The following is a 21,476-nucleotide window of genomic DNA, read 5'->3' as shown; positions in this document are numbered from 1 at the left end:
GTAGCTTGATAGGGATTGCATTGAATCTATAAATTGCTTTGGGTAGTATACTCATTTTCACTATATTGACTCTTCCAATCCATGAACATGGTATATTTCTCCATCTATTAGTGTCCTCTTTGATTTCTTTCACCAGTGTTTTATAGTTTTCTATATATAGGTCTTTAGTTTCTTTAGGTAGATATATTCCTAAGTATTTTATTCTTTCCGTTGCAATGGTGAATGGAATTGTTTCCTTAATTTCTCTTTCCGTTTTCTCATTATTAGTATATAGGAATGCAAGGGATTTCTGTGTGTTGATTTTATATCCTGCAACTTTACTATAGTCATTGATTAGCTCTAGTAATTTTCTGGTGGAGTCTTTAGGGTTTTCTATGTAGAGGATCATGTCATCTGCAAATAGTGAGAGTTTTACTTCTTCTTTTCCAATTTGGATTCCTTTTATTTCTTTTTCTGCTCTGATTGCTGTGGCCAAAACTTCCAAAACTATGTTGAATAGTAATGGTGAAAGTGGGCACCCTTATCTTGTTCCTGACTTTAGAGGAAATACTTTCAATTTTTCACCATTGAGGATAATGTTTGCTGTGGGTTTGTCATATATAGCTTTTATTATGTTGAGGTATGTTCCTTCTATTCCTGCTTTCTGGAGAGTTTTTATCATAAATGGTGGATATTCTCTAGACAGGAAACACAAAAACAGCGTACAAATTCGAACCCAAAACAATAAAGTAAATGGCAACGGGATCATACTTACCAGTAATTACCTTAAACGTAAATGGGTTGAATGCCCCAACCAAAAGACAAAGACTGGCTGAACGGATACAAAAACAAGACCCCTACATATGTTGTCTACAGGAGACCCACCTCAAAACAGGGGACACATACAGACTGAAAGTGAAGGGCTGGAAAAAGATTTTCCATGCAAATAGGGACCAAAAGAAAGCAGGACTAGCAATACTCATATCAGATAAAATAGACTTTAAAACAAAGGCTGTGAAAAGAGACAAAGAAGGTCACTACATAATGATCAAAGGATCAATCCAAGAAGAAGATATAACAATTATAAATATATATACACCCAACACAGGAGCACCGCAGTATGTAAGACAAATGCTAACAAGTATGAAAGGAGACATTAACAATAACACAATAATAGTGGGAGACTTTAATACCCCACTCACACCTATGGATAGATCAACTAAACAGAAAATTAACAAGGAAACACAAACTTTAAATGATACAATAGACCAGTTAGACCTAATTGATATCTATAGGACATTTCATCCCAAAACAATGAATTTCACCTTTTTCTCAAGCACACATGGAACCTTCTCCAGGATAGATCACATCCTGGGCCATAAAGCTAGCCTTGGTAAATTCAAAAAAATAGAAATCATTCCAAGCATCTTTTCTGACCACAATGCAGTAAGATTAGATCTCAATTACAAGAGAAAAACTATTAAAAATTCCAACATATGGAGGCTGAACAACACACTGCTGAATAACCAACAAATCACAGAAGAAATCAAGAAAGAAATCAAAATTTGCATAGAAACGAATGAAAATGAGAACACAACAACCCAAAACCTGTGGGACCCGGTAAAAGCAGTCCTAAGGGGAAAGTTCATAGCAATACAGGCACACCTCAAGAAACAAGAAAAAAGTCAAATAAATAACCTAACTCTACACCTAAAGCAACTAGGAAAGGAAGAAATGAAGAACCCCAGGGTTAGTAGAAGGAAAGAAATCTTAAAAATTAGAGCAGAAATAAATGCAAAAGAAACAAAAGAGACCATAGCAAAAATCAACAAAACCAAAAGCTGGTTCTTTGAAAGGATAAATAAAATTGACAAACCATTAGCCAGACTCATCAAGAAACAAAGGGAGAAAAATCAAATCAATAAAATTAGAAACGAAAATGGAGAGATCACAACAGACAACACAGAAATACAAAGGATCATAAGAGACTACTATCAACAATTATATGCCAATAAAATGGACAACGAGGAAGAAATGGACAAATTCTTAGAAAAGTACAACTTTCCAAAACTGGACCAGGAAGAAATAGAAAATCTTAACAGACCCATCACAAGCACAGAAATTGAAACTGTAATCAAAAATCTTCCAGCAAACAAAAGCCCAGGTCCAGACGGCTTCACAGCTGAATTCTACCAAAAATTTAGAGAAGAGCTAACACCTATCCTGCTCAAACTCTTCCAGAAAACTGCAGAGGAAGGTAAACTTCCAAACTCATTCTATGAGGCCACCATCACCCTAATATCAAAACCTGACAAAGATGCCACAAAAAAACAAAACTACAGGCCAATATCACTGATGAACATAGATGCAAAAATCCTTAACAAAATTCTAGCAATCAGAATCCAACAACACATTAAAAAGATCATACACCATGACCAAGTGGGCTTTATCCCAGGGATGCAAGGATTCTTCAATATCCGCAAATCAATCAATGTAATACACCACATTAACAAATTGAAAAATAAAAACCATATGATTATCTCAATAGATGCAGAGAAAGCCTTTGACAAAAATGCAACAGCATTTTAGAAAGTAGAAAGACAAATAATGACTGATTTCGCAGACCCAGGAAAGTTCAAGTCACTTAGTTTCCACTGCAGAACTCACAACAAGCTCAGCAATGGGAAACAATAGGTATGTCTTGTAGTGAGGTGAAAGTGAAAGTGAAGTCGCTCAGTCGTGTCCTACTCTTTGCGACCCCATGGACTGTAGCCTACCAGGCTCCTCTGTCCATGGGATTTTCCGGGCAACAGTACTGGAGTGGATTGCCATTTCCTTCTCCAAGTGAGGTTAAAGGTGAGCCTAAAAACAAGAAAATTCCTAGAAGAAACTGATTAAGAAACAGAACCTACTAATTCTCCTCACCTAATCCAAATAGCTCAGCAATTGCCCCTTCCCCTCCCAGGCATGTCACCAGAGACTCTTCTCTAGGGAGAATAAAAATGAGAGTCTGGACCAGGGGAAACCAGCAACACCTGGAAGCAACCTCCTTAAGCAAAAGTTTACATACTGAGAGGACAATTTTCTTATCCTCAGAGCAGAACACTATCAGTTAATCTTATACCCTGCAGGGTAGGAGACTAGGAGAACCTTCTCTGAAAAACAAGATCAGCACCGAAAAACAAAACCAAAAAACAAACAAACAAACAAAAAAACCCACAAAAAACCCCCCAAAAAACCCTCAATGAAAAGATACTGACTGACTTGGGGTTTTACAATGAAATTACCGAACCAGACTATGTCATGGTAAAGTCCAGAATTCAACAAGACCTGGCACACAGACTTTCCAAGTAGCTTTTCTTTTTAACTGTCTAATTTCTTAAATATGAACCAATAACCAAGGATCACCATGTATCTAAATAAAGCCTCTAAAATGATAAAGGCCAAAACAAATGGAGGAAGGAGAGGAAATAAATTAGGTAGGTAGTAAATAACAATCATTATTCTCAGATAAATAAAAGAGTGTACCTAAGAAATGAGAAGACACTTCTACTAAAAGGGTGAAGAGTCATTAAGAGAATGAAAAGAACACTTATAAATGAAAATATGACATTATACAATGAGAGCATGCCAACAAAACAACACGATTTCAAAATAAGCTGCTGCTGCTGCTACTGCTAAGTCGCTTCAGTCGTGTCTGACTCTGTGCGACCCCATAGAAGGCAGCCCACAAAATAAGCTAAAAACGTTAAAAAGATATTCAAGACACAAAGACCCATATAAATGAAGAAATTAGAAAAGCTTAAATATGAAGGAACAGAACTACATGAAGAATTAGAAATTTAGTAAGAATTCAGGAATGAAGACTAAACTGAAAGACACACAAGAGTGGATATACACAACAGACATGCCAAGAGAGCAAAGACAGATACAACATACAGGTAACAGGAGTCCCGCACAGAAATCCAAGCAAGGGAACAGAATACCAAAAACCGTAAGTAGAAATAAAAAGAAACTACACACTGAAAGAACACAATGCAGACCCGAGAATACTGACCCAGGATAACTAACGCCAGATATATTCTGGGAAAATATTTAGATTACAGAGAAAAATCTTTGGGCGTGGAGGCAAAAAGGGCAAGTTATTTACAAGGAAAACAAGAAAAGATTACATCGGTTTTCAACAGTTACCAATGCTTTTTCTAGAATAAAATAGAGAAACATATTTAAGAGACTCAAAGAAAGAAAATGCAAGCCAAGGATTACATATTTAGCAAAACTTTGTGACTTTCAAGGTCACAGAGCACAGAAAAACAGTTATTAATCAGCAAGAACTCACAGAATACAGTTCTCATGATTCTATCCTGATATATCATCTGAAGAATGAGTTTCACACAACCCAAATTGACTACAGTAGAAACATCAATATAGGGGTTGATACTATTAAATGCAGAGTTCCTTGAGGAGAAAGGCCAAATGAAGTTGGAAGGGAGAGAGGACAGTATGTAACGGCTACATGTTCTGACAAGATAGACACAGTCAAAGTATAAAAGCAGCGGAAGAAAAATATATATTCTCTTTCCTCCAAAAAGGCCTCAAAACAACTGACCAATCCAGTAACAGTGAGCATTGTTAGCAACCAGAATGGGAGCTCAAAATCCCATTTCCACTAAAAGAATCCAGAGTTTCTTGGAGAAATGGGTGATTTCAGATTTAGGAACGTAAAAAAGGAGTCTTAGACATCCTGCTACATTGGATAACAAGCAAACTATCAAAAACTACAAACGATGTAACAAAAGGACATAGTGGATAAACTGAATATGCTTTCACTGACGGGACAACCTGAGCTGCAAGAAGGGTGATGTGGTGATGGGATGAAATCCACGCACTATGTATGTTTCAGCGCTGTGATTAGACTGGCGCACAGAGACCCGGTTTTTGAGTTACCAGACATTTTCTATCTCTTAACCTAGGTGGTGTTTATAGGGGTAGCTGCTTTACAATAGTTTTGTCAAGAAAATGCACTGTTCATAACAAACACCCTCTTCCAACAACACAAGAGAAGACTCTACACGTGGACATCACCAGATGTTCAACACCGAAATCAGATTGATTATATTCTTTGCAGCCAAATATGGAGAAGCTCTATACAGTCAGCAAAAACAAGACCGGGAGCTGACTGTGGCTCAGACCATGAATTCCTTATTGCCAAATTCAGACTTAAATTGAAGAAAGTAGGGAAAACCACTAGACCATTCAGGTATGACCTAAATCAAATCCCTTATGATTATACAGTGGAAGTGAGAAATAGATTTAAGGGCCTAGATCTGATAGATAGAGTGCCTGATGAGTTATGGAATGAGGTTTGTGACATTGTACAGGAGACGGGGATCAAGACCATCCCCATGGAAAAGAAATGCAAAAAAGCAAAATGGCTTTCTGGGGAGGCCTTACAAATAGCTATGAAAAGAAGAGAAGTGAAAAGCAAAGGAGAAAAGGAAAGATATAAACATCTGAATGCAGAGTTCCAAAGAATAGCAAGAAGAGATAAGAAAACCTTCTTCAGCGATCAATGCAAAGAAACAGAGGAAAACAACAGAATGGGAAAGACTAGAGATCTCTTCAAGAAAATCAGAGATACCAAAGGAACATTTCATGCAAAGATGGGCTCGATAAAGGACAGAAATGGTATGGACCTAACAGAAGCAGAAGATATTAAGAAGAGATGGCAAGAATATACAGAAGAACTGTACAAAAAAGATCTTCACGACCCAGTTAATCACGATGGTGTGATCACTGACCTAGAGCCAGACATCCTGGAATGTGAAGTCAAGTGGGCCTTAGAAAGCATCACTACAAACAAAGCTAGTGGAGGTGATAGAATTCCAGTTGAGCTATTCCAAATCCTGAAAGATGATGCTGTGAAAGTGCTGCACTCAATATGCCAGCAAATTTGGAAAACTCAGCAGTGGCCACAGGACTGGAAAAGGTCAGTTTTCATTCCAATCCCAAAGAAAGGCAATGCCAAAGAATGCTCAAACTACCGCACAATTGCACTCATCTCACACGCTAGCAAAGTAATGCTCAAAATTCTCCAAGCCAGGCTTCAGCAATATGTGAACCATGAACTTCCTGATGTTCAAGCTGGTTTTAGAAAAGGCAGAGGAACCAGAGATCAAATTGCCAACATCCACTGGATCATCGAAAAAGCAAGAGAGTTCCAGAAAAACATCTATTTCTGCTTTCTTGACTATGCCAAAGCCTTTGACTGTGTGGATCACAATAAACTGTGGGAAATTCTGAAAGAGATGGGAATACTAGACCACCTGACCTGCCTCTTGAGAAATTTGTATGCAGGTCAGGAAGCAACAGTTAGAACTGGACATGGAACAACAGACTGGTTCCAAATAGGAAAAGGAGTATGTCAAGGCTGTATATTGTCACCTTGGTTATTTAACTTATATGCAGAGTACATCATGAGAAACGCTGGGTTGGAAGAAACACAAGCTGGAATCAAGATTGCTGGGAGAAATATCAATAACTTCAGATATGCAGATGACACCAGCCTTATGGCAGAAAGTGAAGAGGAACTCAAAAGCCTCTTGATGAAGGTGAAAGTGGAGAGTGAAAAAGTTGGCTTAAAGCTCAACATTCAGAAAACGAAGATCATGGCGTCCGGTCCCATCACTTCATGGGAAATAGATGGGAAACAGTGGAAACAGTGTCAGACTTTATTTTTCTGGGCTCCAAAATCACTACAGATGGTGATTGCAGCCATGAAATTAAAAGACGCTTACTCCTTGGAAGGAAAGTTATGACCAACCTAGACAGCATATTCAAAAGCAGAGACATTACTTTGCCAACAAAGGTCCGTCCAGTCAAGGCTATGGTTTTTCCTGTGGTCATGTATGGATGTGAGAGTTGGACTGTGAAGAAGGCTGAGTGCCGAAGAATTGATGCTTCTGAACTGTGGTGTTGGAGAAGACTCTTGAGAGTCCCTTGGACTGCAAGGAGATCCAACCAGTCCATTCTGAAGGAGATCAGCCCTGGGATTTCTTTGGAAGGAATGCTGCTAAAGCTGAAACTCCAGTACTTTGGCCACCTCACGCGAAGAGTTGACTCACTGGAAAAGACTCTGATGCTGGGAGGGATTGGGGGCAAGAAGAGAAGGGGACGACAGAGGATGAGATGGCTGGATGGCATCACTGACTTGATGGACGTGAGTCTGAGTGAACTCCGGGAGTTGGTGATGGACAGGGAGGCCTGGCGTGCTGTGATTCATGGGGTCGCAAAGAGTCGGATACGACTGAGCGACTGATCTGATCTGATCTGATCTGATCTATCAAGCTTTGTGGGGTTTTTTGGTCTGTGTTTTTCATTACAATATAAAAAGGTTAATTTTAAAATATAGAAAAATTTATGTCAAAACAAGAAATAAGTAGCAGAAACAAAAAATATTCATAGGAAGGTTGGGAGATAAAATAAATTCCCAGACAGAATAACAAAACAAAGTGACGGTAAAGAGGAGAGATAAGTATTTGAGTGTCAGTCCAGGAGGTTCAACACCCAAATAACACGAGTTCCAAAAAATACACAAAAATTGAAAAAAGGAATTTTAGAAGGGGAGAAAAATTTATTTTTTAAACCAGAATTGAAATTCTCCATTTTCTAGATTGAGGGTCAGCAAACATTTTAGATACAGGGCCACAGATGCTTTAAACTCTGGACGCCACATACAGTCTCTGTCAAGTTATTCAACTTGGCCATATACCACCACAATGATAAGAGTGTGTCTGTGTGCCAATAAAACTTTATTTACAAAAATAGTGGCAGGCCAGATTCAGACACAAATCAGGTACTTCACCATAGCTGCCGACACTTTTCTACACTGAAAGGACACACTAAGCTCAGTCCATGAATGTAAACTATCTTTAGGTAAGACACACCATCATAAACTTTAAGGACAAGAAGATTCTAAAAGTCTCCACAGAGGAATAAACAGTATACATACAGGAGATCAAGCCTTACTGGACTTTTCAACAGCATTTCTGGGAGACAGAAGAAAATAGTGCAATACTTTAAAAATTCTATGAGCAAAGTACATCTGGTTTGCATTTCTATCAGAGTGTGAGGGTAGAATGCAGACATTTTAGATGTGCAGGGTCATAGAAAATTTACTTCTCACGCACTCTTTTTCAGGGAGTTGGTGGAGGAGGTGCCTGGCAAAATGAAGGTGTAAACCAGAAAAAGAAAGGCCCAGAAAATAGAGCTTCTAACAGAAGAAAAGGGTGAAGAAATCTATAGGATCAAGGTGGAGAAAGTCCCAGACTGAATGCTGTGTAGTAGTCCCAAGAGCATCTGACACCAGGCAGGGTAAGAGTGAAGACTCAGGGAGGGGACTTCTAGAAAAGGAAGATAAAATTGTCAGACTATTCATCAAGTCTGAACATACTGAGGAGAGACTCAGACAAATGGGGGAAAGGTTAGAGATCAATTACTAATATAATATGTAAGGGCTTTCCAGGCGGCCCAGTGGTTAAGAATCCACCTGCCAATGCAGGAGACGCGGGTTTGATCCCTGGGTCGGGAAGATCCCTTGCAAAAGGAAATGACAACCTACTCTGGAATCCTTGCCTGGGAAATCCCATGGACAGAGGAGCCTCGCAGGCTATAGACAAGGGGTCATAAATAGTTGGACGTGACTGAGCAATTGAGCATATATGCACCCAGAAAACTAGGCAAATAAACAAGCAAGATAATTACTAACTCAAAGGGAAACAGAAAGTTGTGCGAGAAAAAAAAAAACCCTAACAATGTTACACGGCCAGTGAATTGCATTTCCATGGTCATAATAATGTAAACATGGAACAGAGATTTAGTAAAAACAGCACACAGGTCACGTAGGTCCAACTCTCTTCACCTTTGTTTCTGCAGCAACAAAATACCAACAATCCTTCTTTTTACCTTCCGCATAAAGACAGGTGGCCGAGACCACCTGTCTCGGCCAGGTGCATATCCCGATTTTTTTATTTCATGTACCTGTCCTTTAGAGTGAATTGATTTAGGTTTCACAATATTGAGTCAATAAATATTTACTTAGCTCTGATTATGGCCACAGTACTCAAGTCCTGTAAGAAACTGAATAGGTATAACATAAAGGCCTCAGCTTACAGGAACTTAGTCTGAAAAAATTTTTACAACAGTACAAGGCAAAAAAGGAGACATGGAAAACCGTCGTAAGTCATTCTTGCCTGCATACTTGTCTTCCCTCCCAGAAGGGGCTAAATGATACACTGAAAATGCAAATCTCTACACATACACACACAGTCTCTCTCTCTCCTCCTCCAATTTAATGGTTCACCATTACATTCAGGATAAAATTGAAGGCTCTCAGCATGACTCATAAGGCTCTTCTTTATCATGGTCCTACCTCAGCCTACATTCTACACATTGAACTATATAAGGAACTCTCTAAGTGCCAGGCTCCCTCAAAGCTGTAACATTCCACTGTCCACTTCTTCATATTTTGTGTGGACAACGTGTGTGCATACTCAGTTGCGTCTGACTCTCTGTGACTCCATGGACTGTAGCCCACCAAGCTCCTCTGCTTATGGGATTTCCCAGGCAAGAATACTGGTGCGGATTGCCATGCCCTCCTCCAGAGGGTCTTCCAGACCCAGGGACTGAACTTGCATCTCTTGCATTTCCTGCACTGCAGATGGATTCTTTACCACTGAGCCACTGGGGATGCCTTACTCCTGCTTCAAAATTTAGGCGACCTGTCACCTTTTCTCAGGTCTTGTGACACCTGTCTCAGCCAGGTGCATATCCCGTGTGCTGAGAAGATGGCTGACGGAGTCTCAGAGTCCAGGAAGTGGCACAGAAGCCCTCTCTGGAGCAGGTTCATGGCAAGGGGCCGCCACCGACACTTCTGTCTCCTTCCGCACCCCCTGCTACTATCTTCCACCCATTGAGGAAGGAGAGGTTTCTCTTGGAGACACCAGGGGAAGAGCAGACGATTTAGACTTGTCTGGATGAAAATCTCAGCACTGCCTCTTCACCTGTGAGCCTCAGTTTCCTCATCTGTGAAAAAGGAGAGTATCACCTCCCTGTTAGAGCTGTCCTGTGAGGAGTGAAGGGCAGAACACACAGAAGTGTCTGCCATAGAACAGAGGCTGGGTGAGGACTCTCTCCAACCTTCCCCAACATACACAGCCATCGCTGCCCCAGAACAAGCATTTTCCAACAATACTGTGGGGGACTTTAACGCAGGGTAATTTCTTTAGATGAATCTGACCCTGAACTTGAGTGGCCCAGGCACTGCTCCAGAGAGTCTGAAGGAAGAACCCAAGTTACTCCCCTGCTTTGAATAAGTATGTGTGCTCAGTCACGTCCAACTCTTTGTGACCCCATGGACTACAGCTTGCCAGGCTCCTCTGTCCACAGAATCTTCTGGGGAAGAATACTGGAGTGGGTTGCCATTTTTTCCTTCAGGGGATCTTTCCTGATCCAGAGATCAAACCTATGTCTCCTGCATTGGCAGGTGAGTTTATTTTTTTTCTCCCCACTGAGCCACCTGAGAAGCCCTGCTTTAGTGCCTCCTTTAAACTCCTTGAGATCAGGAGGCCCTATGGCTTGGGCTTCCCAGGACTGCCCTTCATTAAGAATAAAGACTTCTTCCTTTGGGCTGGGTATGAGCAGGAGTTTCTTAACTTGCTACCCAAGCTGGAAGGTTATTATGTGAGTGGCTAGAGTGATAAATAATGATGCCTAACCACATCTTTCACCTCAGTTGGATCTGTTTTAATTGCTCTTAGCTCTGCCAAGGCCCTACCATAGAGACACTTCTTCTTGAGACTGTGCTAACAAGTCACACGCCAGCTAGATCAGATACACATTCTTTAACTGACTTTAGGTACATCGGTTTATTTCTGGGCTGTCTATTTGGTTCCATTGATCCATGTGTCTGTATTATTTGAAGCTCAGTGGTAAGTCTGGGGAGAGGTGAGCCCTAAGAAAGCATGCGAGGTGGTAAGCATCCGGGAGAAACTGATCAGTGAGCCAGAAGAGCAAGGTCAGGCAGGTCCCCCACGACTCTGGTCTCAAGTCTGACCTGATCAGCTTAGGATGGGTGACAGGCAGCTTCTGACACAGCTTCCAAGGCTCCCCACCTCCCATACTTGCCCCCTCGTGTGAGCTCCTCCCGCCAGATATAGGTTGGACCTACCGGCTAGCTTCTAGTGAAGAGAATATGACAAAGGTGACAAGCGGTCACTTGCAAGATTAGGTTACAAAGGACTGGGACTTCCTTCTTGTCCACAGTCTCTCCTCTGGCCTCCTGTTCGCTCTGATGTAGCCAGCTGCCGTGCTGTGAGATGCTCTGAGGAGAGGCCCATGGGGCAAGGACCCAGGGGAAGCTTCAGTCCAACATCCCTGAGGAACTGAATCCTTCCAACCTCGATGTAAATGAGCCAAGGGGATCCTCCTGGTGAAGCCTGAGAAAAGGGTGGCCTGGTGGGAGACCCAGTTACTAATACATTAGGAAGCGTCTTGGGCTGTGCTCTGGTACAGAGGCACTGTTTTCAACTAAGTTTGGGTTTTCTCAGGTCTGGTCAATGACATTTTTACAAACTCTAACTGTACAGAACATCTGCAGCATGGTCATCATATCCAATTTAAATTTGATTTCTGCTTTAGTTGCAACATTGAATAATTCACCTAACCTCTTTCCTTCCCTTCATAAATCTAAATGGATGGTAAAATGTTTCCTTCAAAAACTGTTGAAGACCACAGCAAATGAGTAATCACACACACACGTGTATATGTATACTATATTATTAACATTATATATCTATGATTATTCAGTGCCTATGAATTCCTCCCCCTTACTCTTATGCTTAAATTCTTTGGGTATCTTATACTGGTACCTTATATATAGACTACACTACTTTCAGATCTAAAACTAATTAATTATCATTTCTCTATTGGAAAACATCTAGAGGTTTCCTTTATCACAAAGGTTTGGTGACTCTGTTTTCACAAACAATTTTGATAAATTTTCTATCCGCTAGACAAAAGACTTCAACCAGGAAATCAGTCAAACGCATTGTTGGCTCTTCCAAAAGAACAGCCTTTGAATATTCTTTTGTGCAGGGTTAGCTTGCAGTGCTGCTCTCCCTCGGGTGTGCACTGGCTAACTGCAATCCAACCAGTCCCTCTCAATCGTGCCATGTTGCCATGTTCTTGCCCACAATATCCTCTTATCTAAGAATGACCTCTTTCCTCATTCACCCTGTTTAACCTGCTAAGCCCGGCCCGAGTCTCGCTACTTGGATACAGGTACTATGCCTTAAACTTTTGGGGGCATTTCCCTACAAACTTATCATAATGCCAGGCCCTTGGGAGTTAATCAACAAACAAGACTGAAGTCCTCTGAGTTTCCTACTTCTACTCCCAAATTCCCTTCGCTAACACCATTTTTACTCTTTCAAGTTACATGGTCCCTTTCTCCTTCTATCACCTAACATCTCGTCTAACTCGCTTTCCCTAAAACTTATGCTTGAGGCCATAATTACAGAGAGGCCTTTACAGAGCCATTCAAAGCCATTAGGATTATTGGCTGATTAAGGATAAGTCGGATAAGGAAACCCAGTGGGAACTAGTTCTGTTTTTGCTGGCTTTCTAATTTATCAAAGTCAAGTTCTCAGAGTCTAAATGTTTAATAAGTACTTTCTAAAAGATTTCATTGTTTTGTTTTGTTCTTATCACACTTGAGTGCTTAATAAACATTTTTCTCCCAGGGCTTGACATCACGCCAGAACTCTGCTGTCTGTTCTTCCAACCAACCAGCACAAGATCATGTGTTTTCGTAAAAGAGCAAGACTTTTAGGTCCACAGGGACCACTTAAAAGCTTATAAATATAACACTGGTTGGGCTTTTTCTAAGTGTTTGAGAAGAAAAGAAGCAGAAAAAATTTCTTTCCTCTCATTATAGTGAAGTGTGCTTAATACACACGGAGGTGGTGGGAGGATGGAGATGTGTCAGCGGACTGACGCTCTTTATGGTTTTCATTGTTTAGTTGCTCAGTCGTGTCCGACTCTTTGTGATCCCACGGGCCAGGTTTCTCGGTTCATGGGATTTCCCAGGCAAGAATACTGGAGATTAGCCATTTCTTTCTCCTGGGGATCTTCCTGACCCAGGGATCAAACCTGAGTCTCCTGCACTGGCAGGCAGATTCTTTATTACTGAGTCTCCAGGGAAGCCTTATGATCTTTATGGAATTTACCAAAAGCAAAACCTGAAAATCAAGCATTTCTTAATACTAAACTGAAATCAGATTACAAACCTTGATTTTTGTTTTAGATCAATTTCTCTCTTAAAAGCACAAAGGCAATTGTTTAGGCTACCAAAGCATGACATAAATAATTCTTGAGAGGGCCTAACCCATCTCTGCTTTCATTTTCTGCTTATCAAAACCCTCTTATCTATAATTTGATCTCTTTAAGTGGACTTGCTGCCCAAAACAGAGTCCTAGGCAGATGAACGCTCCTAGTTCTCAGGATAAAGTAATTAAATGGAGTTTTTGTCTGTCAGCCAGTATCCTGGGAGTTTAGTTAGGCCGAACCTGCCCTTCAGAGGCTAACTGACTCTAAGTGAAATGAAATGACTAAGTTTCTGGAACTGCAAAGTTGTGATGATGCCATCAAAGTACCACCACTCTCTGCTGCTGCTAAGTCGCTTCAGTCGTGTCTGACTCTGTGCGACTCCATAGATGGCAGCCCACCAGGCTTCCCCGTCCCTGGGATTCTCCAGGCAAGAACACTGGAGTGGGTTGCCATTTCCTTCTCCAATGCATGAAAGTGAAAAGTGAATTTGAAGTCGCTCAGTTGTGTCCGACTCTTAGCAACCCCATGGACTGCAGCCCACCAGGCTCCTCCATCCATGGGATTTTCCAGGCAAGAGTACTGGAGTGGGGTGCCATTGCCTTCTCCGACCACTCTCTAAGAACCGCTTAAGACATCTTTAAAAACTTTAACATAAGCAAACTGTGTTCAATTCAATTCTCCTATATTACAGAAAAGAAGACTGAGTCCCAGAATCTGAATGATACTGCTAATGATCATCAACAGGGGGATTAGGAAAATAACTTCTCTTCTGCTATACTAAATACGTTGGTCTCACTAGGAAAGGCAGTGCTGAAAGATAAGTAAGGCTGAGGAAGGCAGATGTGTGATGGTTACTGAAAGGCGGGTGATGCGAGCCACGCATATCATTAAAGGGAGAAAGGATGCTGGTGTTCGCTGAGCACCTACCGTGTGCCTGGCACTGTTTTAAGGACTTTACTTGCATTACTCATTTAGTCCTCACAACAGCCTGGTGACGTTGCTAATACTATTCCTATCATAAAAACAAGAAAACAGAGCCGAGAAGAGATGAGCTTCTGCAGCCAAAAAGCAGATCTGAAATTCAAACACCAGTCTATTTGACCTCTAAGCCCAGAGTTTTAATTTTCTTCCTGCTACATAGTGAGACCTGATAAATTCATCTATAAATACCTAAAGAGTGTCAGAACAGAGGAATTTCAAGTACAATATGCTTTTTTTTTTTTTAAATTATGTCTTCTATAAGGTATAAACCCATATTTTAAGCTCACAGTACTGAAAATTGCCATAACATTTCAGCCAGGAATATATCGATGCATAATTCCTTAACGCTAGTCAGAGGATTGTGACAATATCCTATAATGATTTAGCCTCTTAATTATAATTGTAGATTTCTAGTCTTATACAAAAAGTGCTACATTTACATAAAAAATATTAGAAGATGGGTTAGTTTCTTCAGTGCAATATTGTGCTTTAAATTTACCCACTAAAAACCTAAATTTTGAAGTGTATATGGGAATGTCAAGAGGCTCAAAAATTTTATGGTAGGGGATTCTCCTTTCCCTACCCTTCAAAAATCTCTTTCAAGAAGTGTAAGCTGCAATGTCAAAATGAGGAAGGATAGCTAACTTCTAAATAAATCTCAGGGAGCAGTGTCAACTGAGCTGGGGAGTCTGACAGCTGCCAAAAAGCAAGCGTAATGGTTTTTTGCGGGGGGGATGGCAGGTTGGTAAATACACTAATACTAAATCAAATGCTAATTCAAACTAACTTCCTGTGATTTAAGGGAATTTGTCAGAAACCAATGAGCCTGAAAGATGTTCATATATTGTTTTTTTTTTGGTTGATGGTCTTATGAGTAACTTAAGCGACTAAGATGCATTTCAATTTTAAACACTTAACCGTGAGACAGCTTGTATAAGGTTTAGGTCAAAAATTAGGGGCTTGAATCCAACTCATGGAAGTGTTCTGCTTGAGGTGTTCATTGGTAATTTTATTTTAATGTGAGAGCCAACTTTTTAAAAGGTAGAAAAAAAAATCACATGTGAAACATCCAGATCCTGAGCTTCTCATAAAAAAAAAAAAAAAAAAAAGAACAGGTTTTGGCAGTGATGGGCTCGCTTTCCCATATGCCCTAAACTGTGCTGAAGTTGTGTGTCAGCTGCCCCTTTGGAGAGGTCTGGTCACCAGGCCATGGTTCCCACCAGCCAACCCCACTCCTGTACTTACCTACCCCTTTCTCATCCCTAGAGGTATCTGAGATTGTGAACCCTATTTTATAGGAATGGAACAAGGGGAATGAAGGAATTAAAAAATAAATTGAGATATAAAGAAAAGATACAGCCGTATCATTTGGTCACTGTACTAAGTGACAGCAAGCAAACAGTGATTTGTGATAGAGTCTGTCACAGTGTCTTGGGACATATGATATCATCTGGCTTATGACGGGGAACTTTTCAAGGGGTGTAAATCCTTAAATGTTTACATGAAACGCTTTTAGTATTCTGGCACAAGATGAAGTTCTGGGTGACTATTTTGAGAGAACTCTTTTGTCAGATTTCAATTACAAAATAGCTCCTCATATTTTTCTACCAGTTCTAATATTTATGCTGAATTTCTTCAAGAGAAAAAAAAAAGGACATGGCTTGCTTAATTGTCCGTCACCTTGATTTAATCTTTCCAATAATCAGACTCTTCTCTTTCACTATCAGTAACTATGGCTCATCTCACACTCAGAAACCAAAACAAAATGCTTGATGGGGATCAGAAATATGCTCAGGATACACGAAGTAATGAAATACAGTCTCCGATTGGTCCAAGTTATCCTTTCTTCTCAACAAGCTACCTCTCAACAGTTTCTGGTTTTTGCCCACCAGGTGGCGAGATAACAGATTCAAGGTTTTATTTCAACTAGCACCTTTCTCAGAGAAGGCAATGGCAACCCACTCCAGTGTTCTTGCCTGGAGAATCCCAGGGGCGGCGCAGCCTGGTGGGCTGCCGTCTATGGGGTCGCACAGAGTCGGACACGACTGACGTGACTTAGCAGCAGCAGCAGCAGCACCTTTTTAAAAAAACAGAGATATCCTAAAGCACCTTAGGAAATTACTTTCAGGCCCCCTCCCTAGCCCTCTGCTCCTTCCAGTTCAATTCACCTTTTCCCCTAAAATACGATGGCATTTTTATCGGTGAGCCAGTTATCTTGTATTTTACAAAGAATGGGAAGCAAAGACCACTGCCAAGGATTCTGTCCAAGGTCACAAACAAAAAAGGCAAAATAAGGACTTGGACGTCTCAAGGCTTGGTCCAGGGTTTGGGAATCAGGAAACAGTGACCTTTGAACATCATTATTGGTGTGCCAAAATTCTTCATGGCAGAATATTTAAGGGTGTAAATTTAAAAGGAGGAAGTGAGGGGAGCCAAGGTGTCCGTGTTCCACAGCAAGTGAAAACAAACTCCTCAGGTTTCTAAGGAGGGGGGTGAAGCGAGGAACTGGGACAAGTGTGGGCCAGTGGGCAGACAGGAGAGGGGAAAAAAGGAGAGGAGGTATGTGATGGGCAGGAGGAAGGAGGCTGAGAGTAAGAAGGCACTCGGGACGGGAGGGGACCCGTGCTAAGCTGGCAGATCAAGGAAGGCAGCCACGAGCACTGAGAAAACTCAGAAATGCACGCGTCTCCCAAGTGTTTCCTAATGACAAGTCAGACAGATACCATGTCCCCAGTGAAGGAAACAGAGACACAAAGAAGACCCATAAAACACAGAAGATGTGCACTCATGCATTCTTCCATCACATGAGGGGCTCACATGCTCTGCAGGAGAGGCCTGTAATGGCTGAGGGGCCGCCCAGCACAGTGGTTAGCGGCGCGGTGCTGGGATCCAGACAAGCCCAGCTGCCTGGGTTTGAATCCAAATCCTACCATTCTCTAATTGGTTGAGCTGAACAAGTTACTTAACCTCACTGTGCCTGTTTTCTCTTCTGCAAAACGATCATGTTGAAGAACTAAGTGAAGTAAAGAAAACACTGAGAAGAGGGTCAGGCACGTAACAAGTGCTACTTAAGTTAAACAAGATGAATAACACATGTGATAAAGGAATGCATCGAGGAGACTCATATTCTCATCTCTGAGACAGTCACAGTATAAAAACAAAGCAGGGACTTCCCTGGTGGTCCAGTGGCTAAGACCCCCCTTCCTATGCAGGGGGTGCAAGTTTGATCGCTGGTTGGGAAGCTAAGGTCCCACATGCTGCATGAGCCAAAAACCAAAATGTAAAACAGAAGCAATATTGTAACAAATTCAATAAAGACTTTGAATATGGTCCACGTTAAAAAAAATATATAAGCAAAAACCAAACAAAGCATATTCTTCTAGCTACATGTTCATAGTGTGTATTAGTTGACCAGCTGTGTCTGACTCTGTACAATCCCATGGACTGTAGCCTGCCAGGTTCCTCTGTCCATGGGATTTCCCAAGCAAGAATACTAGAGTGGGTTGTCACTTCCTCCTCTAGGGGATCTTCCTGACCCAGGGATCGAACCTGGGTCTTATGCATGGCAGGCAGACTCTTTATGGTCTGAGCCACCAGGGAAGCCTATTCATATTCATGTATCCTTGTAGAAAGAATGTCACAAAACCCAAGACATTCTAAAGTTTAGGTAACAGATGGCTCACAAATCATGGACCTAGAGGGAAAGAACTCAATGACGAGGTAGCTGGAAGAGAGTAGAATGGGTAGGAGTATAAGGAACACACCTAAGAAATTACATACGAGTTCTGACTCTGGACGCCAGGCCTGGAGGGCTGGGGCTGAGGTGCTGGGGGTTAAGGGCAGCAACTGGCAGGGGTGACCAGCTGCAATGTGTTAAGACTGACTGGTGTCCTCTACTATCCATCAAACATGAGCGCAGGAGAAGAACCAAGCTGCCTCTCTGCCTTCTCGACTGCATTTCCACTCCCTTCACCTCTTCATTCTTCCGCTACAGCCTTCTTAGTTCAGGCTTCTGTTCTCTTGCCTGGGTTTCTGCCACTGGGCTTCCTGCTCCTGTCTCTGTATCCCATCCATCCTCCATGCTGCTTCCAGGGTTGCTTCCTCTCAGTAGATATGCGATCATGTCTCTGCCTCGTCAACCTCCCCCGATGAACTTCCCACACCCGATTACAGAAAAATCAGTCTTCACATGGTAGACTCTTCATTAGCTTGCTCCAGTGTCCCTGTCTAGGGACATTTCACCCTTCCCCCTCTGTACTCAACCAATTCTAATCCACCCTGGACTTCTCATTGTTCCCTGAATATACTATATCAAGGGCCCCAACCTCTGGGATCTAATGCCTAATGATCCGAGGTGGAGTTGATGTAATAATAATGGAAATAAAGTGCACAATAAATGCGATGCACTTGGACCATCCCCAAACCATCCCCCGCCCCAGTCCATGGAACACCTGTCTTCTACAAAATGGGTCCCTGGTGCCAAAAAGGCTGGAGACTGCTGTATCCTACGATGCTTTGCCTGGACCCCACTTTATGACCTTTTCTATCAGGAGAGGTCCTTTTCTTTCTCCGACACTAACCTTAATTGTCATCTCCTAAGGAATGTCCCTCCTCAGTTCCCTAAGCAAAGAAACACCTTCATTTTCGGAGCACCTATAGCCTTGTGACCAAGCATCTGTTACAATCCATGCCACCCAAGACTGTAATGTACGTGTTTCATTGTCTGACTTCCCATTAACCCCTCTGCACCTCAAAGAGACAGCCAACTGTTTACAAAACACCCAAACCTAGCATACTACCTTGCATATGGCATGGCTGCCTCTCAAAATATGTTGGTTGAATCAAACACAGGGGAAAGAGAATCTTGGTTCTAATAGTATAAGCTCAGCAGAAAACAAGAAAACACCTGAGACTGCTTTGCTAAGCCCTTCCCCTGCCCCCCACAGCTGTCAAGGGGAGTGACCGCCCACTGCTCACCGCTGAATATCCTTGTTCTTCCACAGGGAGGCAGACTGGGCCTTGGGCACTCGTTCAATGAAGTTCACCAACTCTTCCATGAGAAGCCTGAGTGGAAACAAGGAAAGCTATGAACACCCAAAAAGAGCGTCAGAAAAACATGGCACTCTAACACAGTCAAGAGAAAAGGGCTTGTTTGCCTGCCCCTCCCCAATCATCTTTCTTCCTGTTTCATAGAAATGTGGGCACCATTTTATATAAAGCTGAACAAAAACTTAGACTCTGTCTTGAATTTCCATGTTAAAAAATCGGAATGTAAATGATTTAATTCACCTTTAAAATAAGCCTGGAGTGTCGCTTATCTTGAAAGGCTGAAATATTTAAACCTACAGTTTTACTCTCACTCTTAAGATCTCTGCCTTTATTGAAGTAATTAAAAACACAGCAGGAGAAAAAGCTAAATGAGCATGAAGTATCTGATTTTGGTGGTAGCAGAGGTAGGGGCAGGATCGTTTCTTAATGACAACATTAAATGGACATTTTTAAACTGGGAAAACAAATTTTCTTCACATTATGTTTTAGGAATGAACAAAATTCCACATGCAAGAACACTAATCCTACAGGTCTAACTCAAGGACCTGCCAAAGAACAGGTTCTGCGACTGCAAGCTGGATTTCCACAGACTCCCACCTGAGGGAACCTGAGAGATGCCTCACTCAGCTGGTCAAAGATCTCATGCTCTGAGGAAGCCACGGAACAGAGCGCTGAGAGGCCCCTGCATAGCTACAGGATTTCCAGAAAGCTAGAAACAGACTTTTACATCTTGACTCCCCTATGTAATACAGTACAGATGTTCCGTATCGACTTAAATCCTCTCCCAATAAACATACAGGCGTGGCAAGCCATAAATTTATTAGCATTTTGAATGCTGGAAAACTTCATTTTGCTTCCATTTATTTACTTATTCCTAATACCATCGCTGTCTTTCATCTCAAGGGAGCAGCACCTGTTCTGGCATTCGAAGGTCTGGGATTCAGGCTCATGGCTGTTGTGGCTGTCGCTTTCAGGAGAACATTCTGCTATGTCCATCCTCAGGACTTAGCTTTCTCACATAATCTAATGCTTTCAGTTTCTCCTCTCCCTGAAACTGATCCATCACCTTTACTTCTCTATTATGTCTTTCCCTCAGATCTTTTATAGTTTTTCTGTACACACTGAGGGTAATAAATTGGACACAAAAAACACAGACAGATTTTGCTTCACTCCTGGTAATTCCATCTTGCTGGACTTCAGCCAGACTCTGGAACCTAGAACGAAGAGTCTATATTGCATGTGGATCCTGTAGTTTGGGTCTTGATAGTTTTACCTCATACCATACTGGGCTGTTTGCTTCAACACCATTCTTTCTGTTCTGGGGTAATTTTCTTCACATAATTTTTATTTTCTCACTAAATGATGCTATGGTTACTTGAAACAATCTTCTGTCCCACAGAGACTTGGGAGGGGCTGGCATCTGGCTCACAGCATTCTCAGAGTCAAAGAAAGACTGTGAGGTTTTCATTTCATTGGGTCTTGAGTTTCACTCAGTCAACAGTACAGACAACTTCATCTAAATTCTTATCCTGTTTTCTACCAGCCATCTCTTTCTCTCTTTTTTCCTTTTATTGGCATGTGGGATCTCAGTTACCGGATCAGGGATTGAACCCACACCCTCTGCAATATTAAGTGTGGAGTCTTCACCACAGGACCACCAGGGAAATCCTGCAAGCCATCTCTGTTTATAGCCTGCACTAAAAGGCCGGGGGCAGGGGAGGGGGGTGGGCGGATTTTGAAAGCAAAGTAGTAAATTTTCTTTTTTTTTTAAATGTGCTGTGTTCCTTTCTCCCCCAAAGCCCTCTGTATTGCATCTCGGTGGCACCTACTGAATGATACCTTCCCTAATTAGTGTCGTCTGCATAGAAGAGTTGTCCCTCTCTTTCTGTTTTTCTAAGACTAAATGACCACTATTTGCAGCATCCATCTCTAGGCAACTCCAACGAACATTTGTTTTATCAGCAGAGTTGTCTATTCATTCTGTTTCTCTGGGTCAGCTGCTCAGGGGGAAACAACGGTGCCCCTGGGCACAACACTCTATTAGAGAGTCACTGTGGAAGGGAGGAGCTCTCCAGCCACTC

The 21,476-nt window shown here is 41.7% G+C and overlaps 1 protein-coding gene across 1 annotated transcript in view; it reads right to left on the bottom strand.

The window, feature by feature from the left end:
* INTS9 (integrator complex subunit 9) overlaps positions 1-21,476 on the bottom strand; it is a 126,778-nt gene that overhangs the window by 49,045 nt on the left and 56,257 nt on the right. Inside the window, 1 exon segment of the mRNA NM_001046363.1 lies at positions 19,324-19,410. Coding sequence (NP_001039828.1) covers positions 19,324-19,410 — 87 coding nt within the window.

This window comes from Bos taurus, chromosome 8 (genome assembly GCF_002263795.3).
Source record: "Bos taurus isolate L1 Dominette 01449 registration number 42190680 breed Hereford chromosome 8, ARS-UCD2.0, whole genome shotgun sequence".
Taxonomy (NCBI): Eukaryota; Metazoa; Chordata; class Mammalia; order Artiodactyla; family Bovidae; genus Bos; species Bos taurus.
The sequence above is the reverse complement of the archived record's forward strand: the minus strand, read 5'-3'. Positions and strand labels throughout refer to the sequence as shown.